The sequence below is a fragment of the Notothenia coriiceps genome, unplaced genomic scaffold (assembly GCF_000735185.1).
Source record: "Notothenia coriiceps isolate Sejong01 unplaced genomic scaffold, NC01 NC01_scaffold00031749, whole genome shotgun sequence".
NCBI lineage: Eukaryota > Metazoa > Chordata > Actinopteri > Perciformes > Nototheniidae > Notothenia > Notothenia coriiceps.
Genome location: NW_011364450.1, coordinates 113213 through 134706, shown reverse-complemented (window position 1 = coordinate 134706; position 21494 = coordinate 113213). Strand labels below are relative to the sequence as shown.

General features: G+C 40.0%; 2 protein-coding genes across 2 annotated transcripts in view; both read left to right on the top strand.

The window, feature by feature from the left end:
• mbd5 (methyl-CpG binding domain protein 5) overlaps positions 1 to 8131 on the top strand; it is a 35357-nt gene extending 27226 nt beyond the window's left edge. The window contains exons 6-10 of the mRNA XM_010788214.1: positions 2034 to 2254; positions 2580 to 3671; positions 3823 to 3899; positions 4354 to 4429; positions 4766 to 8131. Coding sequence (XP_010786516.1) covers positions 2034 to 2254; positions 2580 to 3671; positions 3823 to 3899; positions 4354 to 4429; positions 4766 to 4828 — 1529 coding nt within the window. The 3' untranslated portion in view covers positions 4829 to 8131. The remainder of the gene's footprint in view (positions 1 to 2033; positions 2255 to 2579; positions 3672 to 3822; positions 3900 to 4353; positions 4430 to 4765) is intronic.
• A 1262-nt stretch (positions 8132 to 9393) lies between these two features.
• On the top strand, positions 9394 to 19552 carry LOC104960245 (kinesin heavy chain isoform 5C). Its single transcript, XM_010788225.1, has 12 exons — positions 9394 to 9674; positions 9834 to 9997; positions 11730 to 11817; positions 12499 to 12572; positions 14660 to 14764; positions 14965 to 15013; positions 15131 to 15186; positions 15409 to 15496; positions 16021 to 16145; positions 16221 to 16325; positions 16620 to 16768; positions 19342 to 19552. The coding sequence occupies exons 2-12, from the start codon at positions 9872 to 9874 to the stop codon at positions 19550 to 19552; spliced, it is 1176 nt and encodes a 391-aa protein (XP_010786527.1). The 5' UTR covers positions 9394 to 9674; positions 9834 to 9871.
• The last annotated feature ends 1942 nt before the right edge of the window (positions 19553 to 21494 follow it).

Below are 21494 nucleotides of genomic sequence, written 5' to 3'. Positions count from 1 at the left end.
TATTGCCAGATGCATTGTTCAATTAAGAATGTGAACTACATGTGTGTGTGGTTTTATTCTTTTCATGTTTATACATGTTTGGAGATTACATTTTTTTTTGCCAATTCAATTCCAATGTCTAAAGTATTACATCTTAATGTCTCTTACAACGGGGTCCCTTGCATTGTTTATATTAAAATGATTAGAGTAAAATGATACTAACATTATTCACTGCATTTCTTTCTGGGACATTACATGTATGATATTATAGAAAGATTGTACATCCAGTGTTTCTCACGGGACAATTATTTAACACATTGCACAATTCAAGCAGCCTTTGGAAAATATGTTCTGCTTTATCTCTTCGACTTCCATTCAGGCTTTTGCGAGCACCATACTTTACACAAATAGAAAAAATAACATCTTGTTGTGTGGAAGCAGATCTCTTGTGTGGGCGGCTCGAATAAATGCAATACACTGGAAGGCTGGCTAGTGATTCCCAAGTGAGACAGTTACATTAAAAGCAAAAAGTTGCACATTAGCAATCTGTTGCACCCAAACTAACAGATGGACGTGCTGCCAGATGCGGAGCAGACCGATTAGTTAGAAGGACAGAACACACAAAACAAAAACACATCAAGGCCACAGATGTATCAATGAATGAAGAAAAAGCCCACCAGCAATGTTATGCAGACAAAGCCACGTACAAAATCTTCGAGGCCTAACGCTGTGTTTGGTGTGTGTGTGTGTGTGTGTGTGTGTGTGTGTGTGTGTGTGTGTGTGTGTGTGTGTGTGTGTGTGTGTGTGTGTGTGTGTGTGTGTGGGGCGAATGGAGCAGCTGGTGCGATGCTACGTAGCTGAAGGGCAGCTGTGTGTGTTCTCCTCCTTTCTTTCTTCCCCTCTCTCTCTCTCTCCTCTCTAACACTGAGACCCCCTCCCCCGCTTTACTCCCCACATCCTCCGCTACTGCTATGATATAGTGACGGCTGTTGCCGGGGGAGGTTGCCATAGGAACCGAGTGATGATTGGTGGTGCTGTCCACTGCCGGGAAGCTTGTTGGGGGAGTCGGGTGGGTGGACGAGGGGGGTTACGACGAGGTGATTTTATTCTGCTGGGGGATGGGGGGGTGTGGTCAGCTGGGTGGCAGGAGGTCTAGTGGGGGGGGGTTACAATGAACTTTGGAGTATTTGTTGATGGCAGGAGTGGATAGGGGGGGCTTCAAAGCTTGCTAGCTGTCCAGAAACAGATGGTTAGAGGCTAGTGATAAAAGAGCTTCCATTGCTCTTAAGACCCCCAACATGTCGTCAAAATTAGCTTCAAGTATGAGAAAATCAACAGAGCTTCTCAGAGGCATAACATTTGGTGAGAGAATATTATTTTGTCTCAAGAGCCTGTGAGGGCTTATGTGCCTTTGCCACCATGGACCCTCAACCTAGGAGAGACCCTTTTGATAAGATGAGCTGAGGCAATTCACTTTGCCCCTTCAGAGATTCTCCAAAACACTGATGGGTTTTACAGGGTTCCTGCAGGTTTCACCAACTCATGTAAGACTTTTTACCACTTTGAATAGAATTTAAGACCTATTTCACGGCAAGAAAGTATGAAAGAAGAAATACGTCCCATAATTACTTACAAAGTGAATGTATTCATGTTCAACATAAGAACGATGACTGAACTTAACAGCATAANAATTCAATTCCAATGTCTAAAGCAGGGGTCTCCAACCTTTTTTAGGATGAAAGAGGAGTAAAAGTAGCTCACGACTTGTTTTATTTTTTGAAAGTAGCTCTCATCCTAAAAAAGGTTGGAGACCCCTGCTTTAGACATTGGAATTGAATTGGCAAAAAAAAATGTAATTTCCAAACATGTATAAACATGAAAAGAATAAAACCACACACACACGTAGTTCACATTCTTAATTGAGCAATGCATCTGGCAATAGCGAGGACAGCAAAAATGACCAGTTATGTCCATATATTTAGTATGCTAAGTAGATCTTGAGACAGGATGATTTTAAGACGCCTTTGACTGATATTGTGTCCACGGTGTTGCAGGAAACCCCTCGTCCCTTGGCTGTGGCATGAGCAGTCTGCAGCAACACGTGAACCCAGGCGGAGGGCAGATGTACCAGCAGCAGGTCCACCAGGGCATGCAGCAGGGCCCCCCCCCCCATCCGGCCTACCAGGGGCAGCAGCACTTCTCTGACAACCCCCCCTACACAGACGCGAACAACGCCAACGCCAGCTCCATGGCCTGCCTCTATCAGAACTGCCAGGTGGGAGGATGACATACATTTGGATCTCTGTGACATTTAACATAGTTATACAAAACAACCTCAATCTGTGACCTTGTTAGCTTGTTATCATCTTTTTGTATTTAGTCTTAGTACCTGGGTCAATGACAACTGTTGACATTATAGTTTTTATATTTATCAGCGTCTGGTTTCTGTCTCCCAAGCCATGTTGTTGCTATAGTAACTGTTATTTAAGTAGTCTTATAAGAGTCATCTATAATGTCAAATGTTTTGTCTCCTTGTCGTCTTGTCGTTTTTTTAGTCATACATTTATTGATGAAATTAACCCCGCCCTTGTGCCCAGCAGGGGATGTTGTCGCACCCTCAGTTCAGGGAGGGGCAGCAGCCGCAGGGCGATGGGCTTCCTTCAGGTCCAGCTGGGGGCGACAGGGGCCCTGGAGGCGGCCCCGAGTCGGTGGACGCCATCTACAGAGCTGTGGTTGACGCCGCCAGCAAGGGCATGCACGTCACCATAACAACCACAGTGAGCGGCACCACGCAGGCCAGCCCGGTGCCCGCCCTCAGCGCCATGAGTGCCTTCACCACCTCCATAGGGGAGCCGGTCAACCTCCCCCAAGCAGTGAGCAGCGTCCTGCACCGGCACAAGGACGTGGAGGGGGTCCCGCAGCAGGCCAGGCCCAGGCAGGTGAGGCACGGTCGTGGTCAGAAGGATCCAGGGAAGAGCACCCCAGAGGGTCCGGAGCCAAGTGACTACTTCCGTTCTCCTGGCCGTGGGACCCCCAGGGGGCAGTGGGACGGGGAGCACGGGGGAGGCTTTGACGTTCATAGCAACAACGCCTGGGGAGGGGAGGAGTTTCTGGAATGCTCCACCCAAGTGAGGAGTAGTCCCTGTATGGAGCGCCCCGTCAGCCTGGCCCCCGCTCCCCCCTGCCCCAATGAGGGGTCCAACGACCACGGCTTTCTGGACGACGGCTACCGCTTCAACAACTGCAACCGGACACTCGCCAATTACAAGGAGCGCCTGGAGCAGACGGTGGAGCGCTGCGTGCTCATCAACGGAGCCACCCCCCACTTCAGCAGCCGGGTTTACGGTGACGTCCTAGGCCCCCCGAGGCAGGAGCTGACGGGGGACGACCAGTCTCCCAGCTCGTCCACCAGTCTGGAGGGGCCCCTGGCCACAGCCAAAGACTACAGCCACTACAACGGCCACTTCAACGGCATGGCGCCCAGCCCCTCGGACACAAAGAGCCTGAGCAGCGAGGAGGACCTGCGGCAGCCGGACTCCCCCTCCTCAGAGCTGCTGCACTACCGCTCCAGGACCTTCAACATGGGGGAGCTGGTGTGGGGCCAGCTGAAGGGCTTCCCACCCTGGCCTGCCAAGCTGGCCGGGGACGAACAAGTGCACAGCGCTGCCATGCAGCTCCGGGAGCAGGCCAAGGTGAGAGACCCTCTGTAACCGCATTATTGTACCAGCCAGCTTTCATTTTCAGAGTTAATGTGCAGTGAAGGCGGATCTCAGGCTGAACAATTTAGGCAGCCTTCTGTTCCAATATGTCCATGTTTAAAGGTTTTGTAATTTCTCCATGCAGGTAGAGCCAGAGAAACTAAAAACACTAACTCACCACGACTTGGAGGCCCTCGACCGAGCCACCAAAAGAGGCCTGAAGTGAGTGAACGGCTCCCCCATATGGTAGCTTTAGGTTATAACCATTTTAAACACCAGAGAGAATCAGTGCTGAGACAGGGGGTCTAACTTCTACTTATTATTTTGATGCTGAAATAGCTAGAGGCTCTGGGGGTATTTATCAGTTTGAACTAGTTTACCAGAATACATTTGATCACATGTTTAGATGTTAACTGTTAAAACATGTTACTTGAAGAAGATGCATAAAGATAAGCTTCATGCTTTTTTACAGACAAGTTACAGCCATTAAGCTATTATTGAATAATGGCTGCAGTTAAGCAATAGATCAGATTATTCATTTGTTTGTTATGCGTTGTGCCCTGAAAACCAAATGTTGTTGTCCATGCAGCAACTAAATGTCCCACCAAGAGCAACAACCTCTCTGTCTGCCTGCTTTAGTTTAATGTGATTAATGTAAAATGTTAATGTTCCACAGACCGGGGAAACTGAATAATCATTTGGAAGCTGCTATCCACGAGGCCATGAGTGAGCTGGATAAGATGTCGGGCACGGTGAGTTTGAGAAAATGTAATAATCTGTATCCTCTTGCTTCTCCGTTTCCTGTCCCTATAATGCTTGTTTCCTTGTTCTGTCCCTATAATGTTTGTTTCCTTGTTCTGTCCCTATAATGCTTGTTTCCTTGTTCTGTCCCTATAATGCTTGTTTCCTTGTTCTGTCCCTATAATGTTTGTTTCCTTGTTCTGTCCCTATAATGCTTGTTTCCTTGTTTTGTCCCTAAAATGTTTGTTTCCTTGTTCTGTCCCTATAATGCTTGTTTCCTTGTTCTGTCCCTATAATGTTTGTTTCCTTGTTCTGTCCCTATAATGTTTGTTTCCACCTGCTTCCAGATCCCATCGAGGGATCGTCAGGTGAAACTCCCCAAGCCTAAGAGGAGGAAGATATCCAGATAACATTGAATGTGTCGGCCCAACAACGTCCTCAGGCCTTCGGAGACGTCGTCCGTTCAGCCTTGAAGCGATCTGAGCTCTAACAGGTGCTACATGGACTGTCAGTGGTACATCCATGATATCGACTTGACTCAATGACTGAAGGTGCTGGAACTCCAATCACCAATACAGTTTGAACTGTAGAGAAAAAGAAGAAAAATGAGAAAAACATTGGTTGCAATTTGTCTACAGCTCACTGAATTAACTATTTTTTTCTAGTATAAGATAGTAAAACAAACAAAAAGCTACAAGCATTACCTTACATATTTAAGAAAAATAGACAGTCCAAATATTTCTGATACATTTTCAATATGTATATAGATAATCCTGAAATGTCATGCTATTAAGAATTGTATGTAAATATTGTACAATGTCATGTACAAGCATACCTAATGCACATTTTATCTTTTATTGTACAAAAAGAAAGCAGAAGTGTACCAATGTCTTGGTTTCTATTCAGAAATGCGGCTGCGTACGGCCGCGTGCATAGGATAAATAAGAAAACAGTCTAAAGCTTTTATATGATGAACTGTAAGACGTGCTGTTTTTTTGTTTTTTTTGTAAGGGAACAGCAGTGGAACAGGCATGAGTATACGAGTTCTCCATTATGAGTTCAGTGTTCATTTGCATTGGAGAAAAAAGACACAAAACAGAATGAACTTTACCAGCAGAAAGTGTTCAATGTTCCCCTAAAGCATGATGGGAAATGACGAGCAGCCGGACAAATATTGGTAAATCTCCATCTGCTCCACCAGGAAAATCTTGAAATGTAGAGACTTCTGGTTAGACTGTGTTTATTTGGTTTACCAATCATCGAAACTGACAGACAAAAGAAAGTCTGAAGCGAAAATCCCCCCTCAGCCACTTGTTCAATAGGTGTCATGATTATGGCGCCCTTGCATTTAAAAAAAAAAAAAAAAAACATTTTGGGTGAACCAACATTGATTATTTTTCAAAATGCCAGGTGGTTGAATGGCAACTATTTTAACAATTATCTGTCTTTTTTATTTAAAGAAAAAAAGGGAAAGAATGATCCTAAAATGAATGTTAAGGCTTCTCAAATGTCAAGATTTCCCATAATTCTGTCATATCATTTTTAATTAAATATATTCCATGTATGGGTGGAAAAAAAAGACAGAGAAATTACCAGGATATTCTTTTCTCAGTTTCTTTGCATTTGATAGATTTAACAATAAATAAATAACAATAATGAACACAATAGTTGAAACCCCACTTAATAATGACCTTGACAGTATTTGAACTGTATTAAGACAATACAAGTGAATGCAACATGAAATCAGGACTACAAGTGTCTTTGGGTGGATTTCTCCTTCAACTCCAACCTAGAATCTCGCCTGCATTGATGAATTATGACATTTGGTGGTTGTGATTATGTTCTCATATTTGTACAGTGATTATTTTTTTCACGAGTGTCGTCCTTTGGGCCACATGGATAGCTTAAGTAAAATCACCAGGAACACTAACTCCAGAGCAGTGAAAGCATTTCTCGCATTTAGGGGCCTTGTGTAATTTTTTTTGCTTACTTATGATGTAAATTATTTATGTACAGTACTCCATATTTATTTTAAGCTTTACAAATATGCTAGATGGCAATAATACTACCAAGAGTTGAGAACTCAAGCCTTATATGTGTATATGTATGTTTTCTTAACAGTGAATAGATCATGTGTCCGTTACAAAGTTCCTTTTTATTTAAGAATAGGGATGACAGATAACAGCGAGGCGTTCTGATCTACTTGTTTTTGTTACAAATTGTGTTATAAGTTAAAGGAGGGAAACCGTAACAACGTCTGCCTCCAAGACCATACTATTTATAATATGCACATCTAAAAAGGCAGTGTTTGTGTTGACGCTGCGAAGCAAAATCAGTCTTAATATCGAAAGTGATGCACAGCCACTCCTCCAGATCAAAACCGAGCAACTACAACGTGAAATCTCTCCAGAATGATCAAGTGCAATATACGAATGGATGGCAACAGCTCAAAAACTCTGCGTCTATGATTGTTTGAAACCTTTTCTTTAACTCTGAATTACACAGCAACTTCTTTCAGATGTCCTAACCTAAGAGCAAACAAGTAGTCATTTATTTGTAGCTTTACCTTTTACATGTACTTTCACAACTGTTACTCCCATTTGAATTTGATTGAATTACTTGAACTTATTGCAATGTTTCTGAGGGTAACCCTAAAACCAAATAGAACACTTCTTTGTGAAGAATGTATTTTCTTTCTCAGCCCAGTATAACATCAAAAACACTATTAAAACACATCCACAAGTTGTATAGCCCCGACCAATCCCACTTATGTACTTAAGTTTAATATCATACTCTATGTTCTAAACTAGCCTCGAAGTCAAACTATGTATTACAGCAAAGTCAACAATATAGGCATTTTAATTTGTGTTCAGGAACTGAAGTTGTACTGTATTTTCTCATGAGGTGGATCCCTCGAAACATGTTTGTGAACACTGAAGAATGCAGTGAAAAAGCACTGAATTTGCTTAATGTCAAGATAAAAGACATTGTCAGCCTCTCCGTAATATTCTACGGTTAATATCTCCTTCCTTATTTTTCTTCAGTGTGCACACTTTTGTTTGAGTTTTTTCTCAAATCTGTGGCAAGGGAATCCTCCGGCTGATTTGAAAATGTGACGTTTGGTGTCGAGAACACATGAGCTCTTTCGGTAAAGTTCATTCTGCCTCTCCTCCCTCCCTGTTTTTTTGTGCAATGACATGACGGAGCCCAGTCCGGGAACCCATGTGTTTATGAATCTGTTGGATCAGTTTCATGTTATTTGTGGTCAAGAGTTCAAAGCATTTTTTGTGTTTGAGATGGTATGTGCAGTCTATTTTGTTTCTCCTCCCGCCTGTGATTGTGTGTTGGTGTGCGAGTGTGATTTTTATTTTTAGTTTATTGCTCTTTGAATCTCATTTTCCTCTTTCATCGTCAGTATTTTATTTTTTCAACTTGTAATTCAGTATATATTTTCTCACTAATATATACTTTACAAAAAATAGACGTGAAGTATGATGTGCACTTGATTGCTCTTGTTTATTTTTATTGCATTAATGTGGGCTAGGGATAGTTTGTCAGTCCATTATTTTGAGATTGTTTGGACTTTTTTTAATGGTTTGATGTAAGCAGCATTTTTTTGTAAATATTGTGAAACATTACAGGTCATGCCGTGATGTAACATTTTGAATAATGTTGCACAGATGTTTAAGATATTAAAAACATGGACACTCTTACTTGAATCATTTGCCGTGTATTGCTTATTTGTTTGTCTCCTGATATTTATTATACAGGTTTTTTGTATTCTAAGTATAAAAAAAACCAAAATGAATTAACTTAGTTAAAATTATGATTAATCAAATAGTTTGGAGTTTAAGAGCCATTTTTTAAGTCTTGTTGCACACTGCCCTCTTGTGGGCAAATAGGAACACCTCGGAATACTCTAAGAAAATGACTAGAAATTCGAAATAAAAACACCCTGTAATTGACATTATTTATTGAACAGTATACTAGATAGAATATCCACATTTTAATTTAGTTTTTGTCAAACAAGAAGTATCCCCAATTTGCATCTGATAAAAATACAGATGTTCAAATGTTCCTTGTTTTTCAAAGCACCTGAACTTTCAGCTAGGACCTCTCCTTAATGCTGGCTTGAAAAGTGCCTTCAAAAAAAAATGATTCAATTAAAAAATAATTCAATTAATTCGGCATGTTGGTGAAGATCAGATGATGTGATGTGATCGAAAGCTCTAGAACAGATCTTGCTAAATGGATAGTGTGGTGAGACTGTTTTTAATATTAGGAATGAACTTTAAACCTAAAAATGCAATATGACGGGACACTTTTTATAGCCGTGTTATGTTAGCTAATCACTAGCACAATGTGTGCTAGCATGCTAAACACAACGAAGCTGCATTTAGCTAACAGTTTACAATAGTTTACAGCACTTTCCATGTCTGAATTGGCTCACATCTCACCTTAAATATTAAAGGAGGACCTCCTGTTTCTTGTTTTGTGCAAGTCACTAAAGAATAGTTGTTATAAAACTAGAAGCCAATGATATCTTAATTTCACCTATAAAAGTCATCTTATCTTATCAAGAACTCATTATGTAAATGTTTTCATTGCAGAGTTATATGTATTCCATTATTAATATATAATAAGGGTAATTAAGCATCACTTTAAGGTAGAAACTTGCAAAACTGGGGCTACTTCTGTCATGCTACTGTGCTGTGTTATCGATTACAATAGCATGCATCAAAATGCATTTTGTATTAATAATCTGAATCTGCTAAATAACCAGCGTCCAAAAACATATCGTAGCAAAAGTAAATTAAGAATTCTCTAGCTACTATCTTTCAACCCGCTGTATATGTATGTACAAGAAATTATTGCAGGTTTTCATTGTGCGCGTTCACACGATCAACTCAGTGATGGTGGTGGTGCTGATGCAGGCAGGGCATGGGGGCGCGCCGCGGCACCGTGACAGGAGCGCGCTTCATCGCAAGTCAGGACGCTGCGGCTGTCTCTGCGCATCTCCGAGCTCTGACCGCACACCGGACTCTCCGGATAACACGCACATCAGTCCGCTATTACGCGTCACTGTCACAGTCACCGCTGCAGAGGGAGGCCTGCACGCCCAAGCGAGAGCTCTTTTCCGGGATACAGCGCTGCGGTTGATCCGGTGACTATGGTGCAGCAGAGGAGACATATTGGGCTCGGATGAAGGACGCGTTGCGCATTGGATAAACCGGAAACATCCTGAACTACCCTGTGGTGAGATGTCATCCTATTGTGCAAATAATGTTAATCTCTGTTTTGATGCATTCTGAAGTACATTCAAGGCCTGCTGGTGGTCCCTCAACCACACTTTCTGTGCAAAATCCACTAATCCTCTGTGTGTGTGTGTGTTTGTTTATTTGTTTGTGCCCGCAGTATTGGCCAGGGAGGCGGTGTTAACAGTGCCAGCAGCCATGATGGATGCAGCGGAGTGCGGGGTGAGGGTGATGTGCCGCTTCAGGCCCCTCAACGAGTCCGAGATCAACCGAGGGGACAAATACATCCCCAAATTCAAAGAGGAGGACACAGTGGTCATTACGGCAAGTCTACAAATGCTGTGAAGCTGATTTCGTGTATGTGTGTGTGTGTGGAGCTAAACTACCAACACTGCAGTGATTTAGAGGAGAAAGTCACCTGGAGATCTGCAGGATGGGGGTGCCAAGTGCGCAATAAATCCTGCAGGAGATGTTATGGCAGTCTGAGCATTATATTAAATATTGCACCAAATGATATACATAGACAGTATAAAATCCTCCCTATTCTGTATCAGCAAAGATATGATGTGTTTATGTGTTTGTCGCTACTTTCATGTATTCTAACTTCCGTTAAAGATGTCTTTGTGTGTCTATTTAATTATATAAAGGTTGATGTAATAATACAGAACACTACAGACAGTCAGTACTGTAAACAAAGCACATTTTTAAACATGTACAACTTGGTTAAACATTCCCACTACAGCATGCTGGGCTTCTACCATCAATTATTCAATATTTGATCAGAACATTCATTAAATAACAATCTGTCTTAGCAACTGTGCTTTGGGCATTAACATTTTAGATTAGTTAAATAATATAAAACTGTCTAGAGGGAAAGCGATTACATGGTCAAACAGAATGGAGATTTGATGTGTTTAAAATCTAGTAAAATATTTAGAGAGTATATTCAGAAAGATACAATGTCTGGTAAACACTTTTTAATGTGTTTTATAAGGGATTTCTTAAAGCCAATCAGAACAAATCTCTGCTGTGATGTATTTAGAACTCTCGCACCCAAAAAAATGTGAAAACAACTATTATTTTATGTTTTATATATGATATTTTGCATTGAAATTGACCAAGACAGACATACTGTTAAGTAATATTGGTTTAAGTAATAGTTTAGAGGAGGGGGTCAAAGGTTAGTTGTTGTTCTCTGAATCGAGGAATTTGTCTTTTTTTCCCTCATTATTAAGCCTGTAAAAAAAGTAGTGTTGCATCATTATTCAATAAGCCCCCTTATCCTGATTTAGTTCGATTTTCCATCAAAAAAAGGATGCAGGATACCTAGATGTTGTATCTTTCCCACTTGTCTTTGAACACAACCTTATAGGTATGTCTAAAAAAACAAGAAAATAGACATCATGGCATCCAGATAAAACTCCTACATTGGGATTAGCTCTTAAAATCTGTCAATATTATCTATTAAACGTACTTCCAAGCAAATATTCAGATGCCCGCCCTCCCCCCTCTGAGAATCAGCAGCCCTGCACGTCCTGCGTTATTCATTCTAATGCATTATCCCCAGAAACCCTTCCTTCTGTGAGGACAAACTGCACCATGTCACCTCCATCAATCAAAGTGCAGAGACATGGTGGAGGCTGCTCACTGGAGTCAGGAGTTCCTTTGCTCCAGACTGGGTGCTGCTGAGAGCTGCATTTCACTAAACCAGGGCTTTTACCCCCTCTGACTGTTGGACAAGGGCAGGAGGAATGATGGGTAGTCAGACTGGAAGCATTGACAGCTCAGGACTAGCTGTTTTATAACACCATAGTGAGAGAAACAAACATTTTGCAGTTGGATTTAATCATTATTTTCTAATCTTGTCTGTGAAAATCAGCCATTTTGTATGTATTTGTAACACATACAGTTCCTTGCTGTTTTGCAGTTTTATTCAGTAGAATTGTGATATTAAATCAGTATCCAGTCAATGCAAATGCCAAACATTAAATATGTGCATCTTTATAATTGCTATTCTTTGGTGATGGACACTTACTTGTTTTCTTTGTATTTACAGGGTAAACCGTACGTGTTTGACCGCGTCCTGCCTCCCAACACGGCGCAGGAACAAGTGTACGGCCAGTGTGCCAAGCAGATAGTTAAAGGTAGGATTTAACATTTTTTTTGCACATAGATTTAATCTGTCATTAAAAAAACAAACATATTTATCATAACAGTAAAGAGATATGGCTTGTTATGACTTATTGTCACCTTTTTATTTATTTATTTTGAGTGTTATGTCTGCTTTCAAAGACTTAAAGTGTAGTTTGACTGAAAAATAAATATAAATTACATTTAAACCCAAACAGTTTTGAGTCCTTCACAGCCAGTTTGGAAATCATTAACTATTAAGGATAAGAATGAACTTGAATTAGAATCAACCTTATCTGCTTCTAAACAGTAACTCATGCAAACCAAAAACATAGTTACAAATATCTTAATTGAATCAAAACCGTTTGTTAGTTGTTACTCTTAATAAGCTGTTTTTATAATTATAGTATTTCTCTTAAATATTTACATTTAACTTTATACAGCAAAAGTGATATTGGCTGATATAAAGGTACAAATCTAAAGCCACTTTATTACTAATAGGAGGAAGATAAACACGTAAATAATGGAAGCATAGACGACCTAATATTGGTATGAAATAAATATGTAAAGTAAGCAGTAATAGCAGTAATAGCAGTAATATCAGCAGTAATAGTAGTAGCTTAAGTTTTGTTTATAAACATGATTGTCATATTTTTGCAGCTGTTTTTCATGCCTGTGTTTTCGTGCTTTTGCAGATGTGCTGGGCGGGTACAACGGGACCATCTTCGCCTACGGTCAGACGTCCTCCGGGAAGACACACACCATGGAGGTGAGGCAATACAATACACAAGATACACACAACACAAACAGAAACCTGCCATTAGTCTTCAGATAACCAAAAAGAAAACGTGTGGCAGCAATTCCTTTTATTACAGTGAAGCAATGACCTTTATTTTCTGATGTTTTCATCTCCAATCTAGGGATTAGAGCTCAGCAGGCATTGTATAACAGATTTGTATCAAACATTAAATCCAGGCTCTTATCCTGATGTGAAATGGAGGAATCCGAAGCCTCAAAGCAGAACAGGAGCATTAAATTAGGTTTGAAATGAGTATGTAAAGTAAGCAGCCATAGGAGTGTTATGCAGCATTTGTTCAAGCCTTCCAGCAAGGCAAACTTCACTCAAGTATTTAAATAGCTTTTAAGTTTTTCATTTGAGTGGCATTTTTTTATTTTGTATTTATTTGTTTGTTTGCTTGATTATTTATTTACTTATGAATGAATGTATATATTCATGTATCTGTTAATAGGTACACTGCAATTCAATGAACATCAGTATAAATAAGATAACAAAATAAATAAGATAAAAAATGCTGGTGTTAGCAAACATGCTTATTTACATACCTTAATCCCCAGGCACGTAACAAACAAGGAGACAACATTTAAGCAATAGCTCACGACAGGCCGTGGTATATGGTCATTATATAGTTAAGGGGCGTGGTTCGGCCCGACGTTGGTTAGTTAGTTAGTTAGTTAGTTAGTTTCGTAATGGACGTAATGTAACTTTTTCTCAGACGCGGAGGGATACATGACTTGTGAAAAGTAACTACAATTCTACCCGTGATCTACACTCACTATATCACGGCTAAGAACCAATCAGATTGCTTGATTTGACTTGTCAGTTTTATAAATAAGCAATAGCTCACGACAGGCCGTGGTATATGGTCATTATATGACAGTCAAGGGGCGTGGTTCACAACATACACAAATTGTGCTTCACGTCGGGCCGAACCACGCCCCTTAGCTGTGATATAATGACCATATACCACGGCCTGAAGTGAGCTATTGCTTTTATAAAACGGTTACCAAGTGTGGCAATATGAAAGAAAAATACCCACTCTAATTTAAATAGTTTTTATTAGTAAATAATGATGTTCAAAATAAAATAGAAAGCTTTTGAATGGTGGTACTTTTCCAGTTGGTCTACCTGCTCTTCACGTAGCTCTGCATGTCGTAGTTTAGGTGCTTTCTGGAGATAGGCAATCCACTCCTCCATNATTATTTGGCTGTTTATTTACATTAATGTGTATGTTGCTGTTTATTGTGCAGCCACTGAAAAACTGTCCAGCATCAGTAGGATGGCTTACGTGGTCACTTGTATAGGTTGAGGTTGTTTCTTGGCGTGGCGAGAATATTGCTCCACTTTCTCCGGTCCCCGAGATTGGGCTTCCAGTAGCTCTGGAGAGAGCTTTCGCACCTGTGGCCACTAACGGTCATAATTTCTCTGCTTTGTTTCAAGACCCGCATCAGAAAGATTTTGAATGGCGCTACTTTTCCAGTTGGTCTACCTGCTCTTCACGTAGCTCTGCATGTCGTAGTTTAGGTGCTTTCTGGAGATAGGCAATCCACTCCTCCATAGTAAGGCCACCCCGGAGGTCGAAGTTAACCTTAAATGTTTCCATCTTAAGCTTTGTTAGTTAGTTAGTTAGTTTCGTGACGGGCGTAATGTAACGGTTGTAGCTTTTCTCAGACGCGGAGGGATACATGACTTTTGAAAATTAACTACAATTCTACCCGTGATATACGCTCATTATATCACGGCTAAGAACCAATCAGATTATTTGACTTGTCCGTTTTATAATCATTAATATATAAGTGGAAAAATACAGAGTGCAAATGACTTCCTCTCGCAGACTAATCCACAAGGAACGCAGCTTAAATCCTTTTTTTAAATCTCTGATCTCATCTGTAAGAAGTGATGAGAAACTCTTCTTCACTGTCTTTAACTTTACTTTAAATTCCACCTTTTAACCCGGATGTTAAACGTTTTTAAAGCTGCAACATGACACCACATGTCGAGAGTCAATCTGATGTGTTTTGGGAGCCTTTATATTAAACATACACTTGTGTTTTCAGGGCAAACTGCACGACCCCCAGCTGATGGGGATCATCCCTCGCATCGCCAACGACATTTTTGAGCACATCTACTCCATGGACGAGAACCTGGAGTTTCATATTAAGGTAAAGAAATCCAGAAGTTGTTTGACACTCAGAAAACCAAAATCAAGATATGCAAAGCTTTAAGAATGATTCCATACTTGGCTTTTGGGCCGTGATAGTCACACACATCAGCCTAATGTACTGGATTCAAGTAAAGGCTACTAAAATAGAAGTTATTCAAATGAAGCAGACATTTACAGTTTGGAGTTCTTTTTCTGCAGGTTTCTTATTTTGAAATCTACATGGACAAGATCAGAGACCTGCTGGATGGTAAGTAAGACTTTCTATTTCATTTGTTTAAGATTTAAGATGAATTTGAATGATATTTGATCGTATGTCTTTGCAAGAATCCGCATGTGACTTTGGTGCTCCTTGTTCTGTTTGAAGTGTCCAAGACGAACCTCTCTGTGCATGAAGACAAAAACAAAGTGCCCTATGTCAAGGTTTGTGAACTGGACAGCTTCATCTTTGATTTCCTAAAAGCCAGTCATATTATAAATCATGCATTTCATTCATTTGAGACTGTGAAGTAGTAGTGGCTAATGTTAGCACTTTAACTGTAGTCTGGCTGCTGTTAAAGCTAAAGTTAAGGTTAAGGTATACAATTAATTATAATAAACTAAATATATGGTTTTGATACTTTGTTAATGTTCTGTCTACGTCAGGGTTGTACTGAGCGCTTTGTGTCCAGTCCAGAGGAGGTGATGGACGTCATCGACGAGGGCAAAAGCAACCGCCACGTGGCCGTGACTAGTAAGTGTCCTCATACGAGTTCATTAATATAAATACATGTTCGTACTGGAAAATAGGTAAGTAATAGGAAGTATACAATACAACAATGTACATCTAGTATTAAAGTATTTTTCCTGTAGCATGACAAGTTAATTGTACTTATGTAAATACTGTAAGCTTAATACGAGTTTATTGATAATAACATCTTGCTCACAGTTTTTAAATTAAATGTATGTATTTTTAATGTTCTTTCAAATAAGTAAGTCATAGAAAGTTAGTTTAGTAAAAATGGCAATTCAACAATGTACATGTAGTATCGAAGTTAAAGTCTTTTTGGTGGATTTTATTTATGTATAAATACACAAAATAACCAAAACAAATGCAACTGATAAATGGAATAGTCTGTATTGGGTGTGGATGAATAGACATTTCCTGCATGGGTGTTATGCTGTAAAACGAATAAAAGCTACTTAGGTACATAAGTGTAGAAATGTGAAATAGCTGTGAACCAACTTTACATTTCTGCGTTTTTTTAATCTTTCTAGACATGAATGAGCACAGCTCCCGCAGCCACAGCATCTTCCTCATCAACATCAAGCAGGAGAACATGGAGACGGAGAAGAAGCTGTCGGGGAAGCTGTACCTGGTGGACCTGGCTGGCAGCGAGAAGGTAAATCTGAGAGGAATCAGGAGGGTAAAGAAAAATAAAGTAGATGGTCTGATGTCTAACTCTGTGTCCCTGCAGGTCAGTAAGACGGGAGCAGAGGGCGCCGTGCTGGACGAGGCCAAGAACATCAACAAGTCTCTGTCAGCGCTGGGAAACGTGATCTCAGCTCTCGCCGAGGCAACAGTAAGGCTTTTATAGAAACACATGATGTGAGGCTACAATCAACAAAGACAAAATACAAACGTCATAGCATAAGAATTAAAAAAACATTATACATCAACATAAGTATTGCCATGTGATCAAAGCATGTGACTGAAGTGAAACGGAAACTAGGGGATGGAAATGAGTTTACAAGGTGCGAAGAGATGGGTTTTGAGTTTTCTTTTTTTGTTTAATAATCAGAGTATTTCTTTTACATTAAGAGAAACAGTCCTCTCCACATATTTGTGAATTGATAGCGTGGTGTTTATTTCCCAGAAAACCCACGTGCCGTACAGGGACAGTAAGATGACCCGCATCCTGCAGGACTCTCTGGGGGGGAACTGCCGGACCACCATCATCATCTGCTGCTCGCCCTCCGTCTACAACGAGTGTGAGACCAAGTCCACGCTCATGTTCGGACAGAGGTAACAGTAACTGAACATTAAGATACTCGGGGGATCAGAATCTGAATTTAGCCTGGGGGAAAATAGGGTCTTGGCCCTTCTTTTTTTTTACAACAACAGCTGTGCACGTACATGACAACCCAAACAAACAATGCAATACAGCTTTAGATACAAATACAGAAATAATATCAAATATATGTATTTTTAAAACAGTTAGTCAATCAGTCAGTATTCCTTGTCTCTGATTTGAACGTTGCCCCTTTTAGAATTAAATAATTTAAAATATTTATACATAAATATAAGAAGTTAAAGGAAAAACGCGTACTAACAAATATAATAAAATCCAATCAAAATAGGTAAATACATTTAAAGTAAAATTGTGAAATAATAAGATATAATAAAAATAACCACATTTATATAAACAATAGATCTTAAAGTAACCATGTGTACAGTGTACAATATCTACACCAAAAATGTCAAATTACACAAAAGAAAACTGTGACTCATGAGGTATATGTCTGACGTCAGTGCTGAAAACAAACAAGCAGATGGCTGTTAGTTTCCCACTGTGCACTTTAGTTTATTTCTGTGTATGTATCCCTCTGATGGAACTCTCTACACCTTTTTTTATATTGGCCGAGGCTCATTTGTCTTCTAAAACCAAGAGTATTCTAAAATATTGCACTAATTCTAATCTTTATCTAACGTTTTCTTTTTTTTTCACACACTTCATTTATGTTATTAGAATGTACTAAACATGGTAGTTTTAACTTCTGGAAACAAGATAAAGTCACATTTTTCTCATGAATTACATTCTGTATGAGCAGTCTGAGCGTGTGCAAAGAGGAAAATGTGCCCTGAGTTCTGTACCACAGGCACGTGGTTCAAACAGTTGATGTAATAAAAGATGAAGCAGCGATTTACTGCGCACCATCTGCTCTTTTTTTTCAGTTTCAGTCCTAATTAAGATTTCCACAAAGCTAAGAAAGGTTGTAATCTACTGACAAATTCAACCCGTGGATTAATTAAAAGAGGACGAGGAATTAAGGACATTTCTGACATTTTAATGTGTGTCCACTTCTGTGAAAACCTATTGTTTTGTTCTCGTTTTCAAAGCAGATTTTTGACTGTATTCAATGAGAACATCATTATGGTGACATCGAATAAAAGATATCTGATTTTCTGATATTTCATGGATATAAGCAGGGGTGCTCATAACTTTTTTGCCCTGGTTCTCAAAGGAGCACCTGGAGATGTTGCTTGGTGCGCATCCTTAAAATGCCGTCGTCCTCGTGGACGGATTAAAACAATTAAACCTAAATGGCTCGCAAATTGTACTTTGGCGGCCGTTAATATACCTGGGCGTCCCGCCCAAGTAAAGTCTGTGTGGGAAACCCTGCTATCTTACAGTGAAGCGTCCTAAAACCCGGAAGTAAACTCCTTCCGGTTCCTTCGTCAAAAAGCAATGTAATTTCTCCATAGGATTTAGGAAAATAGCTGGAAATAAGGTCTGTGGTTGAAACACATTTAAGAGACGGATCACGTTTTGTTCAGCAGGATAATATCCACATGTCTACCCTACTTTTATAATTTTCGAATCATAAATCTAGTCGCCAGAAGCAGAATGCTAACGTTATGCTATAAAGGAACTACAGCAGGGTCGCTGCTTCAACTTCACGCCAACTTAAGATCCAGATTCAAAACTACAGTTTCAGAATGGTACGAGTTGAAGCGTTTGTTTGAACAGTTTGCAGGAGGCAGGGACTTGCTTTCAAGCAGAACAGGGCAAACAAACTTAGCAGGAGTGTTTACGTGTTCGGTGTAATGACGTAAAACAGCCTCGACAACTACCGTAGTCCTATTCAGCCACTTGGTAACAACCATCGTTTTTCAGACACGTAAACTCTTCAGAAATCACCAGTGGGGTCACTGCTGATGGATTTAATGTCGTAGAACAAAACGTGATCGGTCTCTTCAATGTGTGTCAACAACAGACCTTATTTGGAGCNAAAATGCTAACGTTATGCTATAAACGAACTACAGCAGGGTCGCTGCTTCAACGTCACGCCAATTTAAGATCGATGTTTAAAATTGTACGAGTTGAAGCTTTTGTTTTAACAGTTTGCAAGAGTGCAGGTACTTGCTTTCAAGCAGAACAGGGCAACCTAACTTAGAGGAGTGTTTACGTGTTTGGTGTAATGACGTAAAACAGCCTCGACAACTTCTGTAGTCCTATTCAGCCACTTGGTAACAACCATCGTTTTTCAGACACGTAAACTCTTCAGAAATCACCAGTGGGGTCACTGCTGATGGATTTAATGTCGTAGAACAAAACGTGATCTGTCTCTTCAATGTGTGTCAACAACAGACCTTATTTGGAGCTATTTTCCAAAACCCTATGGAGAAATCCCATTGCTTTTTATCGAAGGAACCGGAAGCGGTAAAATGCTAACTTACTTCCGGGTTTTAGGACGCGTCACTGCACCACTCTATACTAAACGATTCAGGCTATACAGTTAATAGGATAAAAACTGTTTGGGATAATGTATGTTGCCTTCCATCAGATTGACCTCACACTTTTTATGTTGTTTTAGAGCCAAGACCATCAAGAACACGGTGTCTGTGAACCTGGAGCTGACGGCTGAGGAGTGGAAGAAGAAATACGAGCGGGAGAAGGAGAAGAACAAGAACCTGAAAACCATCATCCAGAGGCTGGAGGCCGAGCTCAACCGCTGGAGGAACGGTGAGCGAAAAGCTGCAGATTCAAGAATAAAAACTAAATTCATTGTTTTAGAAAAGTGTTAGTCTATTTCAGGGATGAATACACGTTTTCTCTAAAGTGGTCCTTCATTTAGCGCTCACTTTTCTTTAGTCACTTGCAGATATCTGGTTACTTTACTGTACTTATTTTGAGGTACTTTATACTCCTACTCCACTACATTTAAAAGAGAAATAATGTAATTTGACTCCACTACAATTATTAAACAGCTTTAGCTACTTATAACAAAACTCTTTAAGTCACAAGAGGGTCAAATAATTCAAATATCTGAAATGCTACTTGATGCAACAATATTATCTATAAATGTCTCATATATCAATATAATGATATAAACACATCAAAATCATTTTTTGCACAATAATTACTTTTTATATTTAAGTCTTTGAATGCAGGACTTTTACCTGTAATGTAGTATTTTCGACAAAATGTATTGGTACTTTTACTCAAGTACAGCATCTGAATACTTACATAAACACACTGTGAAGGGAGTTTAAATATCTGTTGTTCTGTTTCTCCTCCTCAATATCGTCCTCTCATGAGACTGCAGTGTCTCCTCCTCGCCCTTTTTCCATGGTAACCGCTCCCTCCCCCTTCTCTTCCCCTTCCTCCTTCTCTCTCTCTCTCTCTGTTTTTTAATTCCTTTGTTTCCCTTGTTCCACTCCCCCTCCTTAGCAACCATTTAGCTTCCACAGCCTCCACCTAAATGTATTGAACACAGAACACACATACACATTATGCTGATGCAGAGTTTCTGCCATGACTCAGCGCTGGCTCCATGCCGAGTCGTTGAAACGCAGCAGCTCCTCAACCCCCCCTCTCCCCCTCCCTCTCTGCTCTCCATCTTCTCATTAGCTAATGACTTTCCTCACAATTAAAACGTCAATAGTAATTACAGCATCGATTCTCCATCCACTGAAGTCACACTGCTTCTAACGGCAACAACAACAACAACAACAACAACAACAACAACAACAACAACAACAACACATAAACACAACCAAAAGGATGATACACATGTGGCTGTGCTGCATGAAATACATACAATCAACTAATAACTGTTTAATAACAAAATAACTCATATTACGCACAGGAGGCAAAACACTTCATGTAGAGTTTGTAGACTGATGCATAAATGTGGAAGAAATGTGCATTTTTACAATGAACACAGTTTATTTTGGACCTAGGCTTTATAAACTAAGTAACTACGTAACCGGTTATTTTTTAAATAACAAATTCTAAATGTAATTCCAATTGTTTTAACAGACAGATAGACACCCACACACACACACAGGCAGATATTTGATTTTCTCCCCCTCTCATCCCCCCAACCACACACCCCTTCAAAAATAAAAGCCCTATAGATTTCCTGTATCCTTACAGGAAGCGCTGGAAGAGGGAAGTATTTTTAAAACAAAAGCCCTAGAATATCACTGTATCCAAACAAGAAGCCTGCTCAGGATAAGGATTTTTTTCTAACACTACTAGAACTAATACTACTACTACTACTACTACTACTACTACTACTACTACTACTACTGCTACTACTACTACTACTGCTGCAGGGCTCGACAGTAACGGTTGCCAGGTTGCCATTGGCAACCATTCAGAAAAAATGTCAACCACTTCTTGGTCTTTGGTTGCCATCTGTGGCAGCCAGTTTTTAACATAAAGAAATAAGGACAGCAAACGGCTAAATGTGCACCCCAAAATAGATAAATGTTAATTATTTGTTGTATTAAGAGTGATATTTAATTATTGTTGTGACCAGTCGGAACCTGATACTTAAGTTGCACGTGCATTGGTGTGATTACGGAGCCAGAAAGAGATGCACGTTTACTCGCGTGCGCTGTGTGCCGTGTGTTTGTTTTACAATGAATGGCGAAGCAAATTAAGTTGTTTGACTGTGGGGTAAAAAGCTCGGCCAACCCGTCAACATCTCAAACGAATGTTCAAAGTGATTCAACTGAT

What these genes read in the sequence shown, in the direction of transcription:
- LOC104960245 (XM_010788225.1), top strand. Translation starts at nt 9,872, where the DNA reads ATGATGGATGCAGCGGAGTGCGGGGTGAGGGTGATGTGCCGCTTCAGG. An exon ending in GATCAGAGACCTGCTGGATG is followed by an intron (nt 15,014 to 15,130) that starts GTAAGTAAGACT and finishes TTCTGTTTGAAG; the next exon opens with TGTCCAAGACGAACCTCTCT. An exon ending in CAGCTCTCGCCGAGGCAACA is followed by an intron (nt 16,326 to 16,619) that starts GTAAGGCTTTTA and finishes TTTATTTCCCAG; the next exon opens with AAAACCCACGTGCCGTACAG.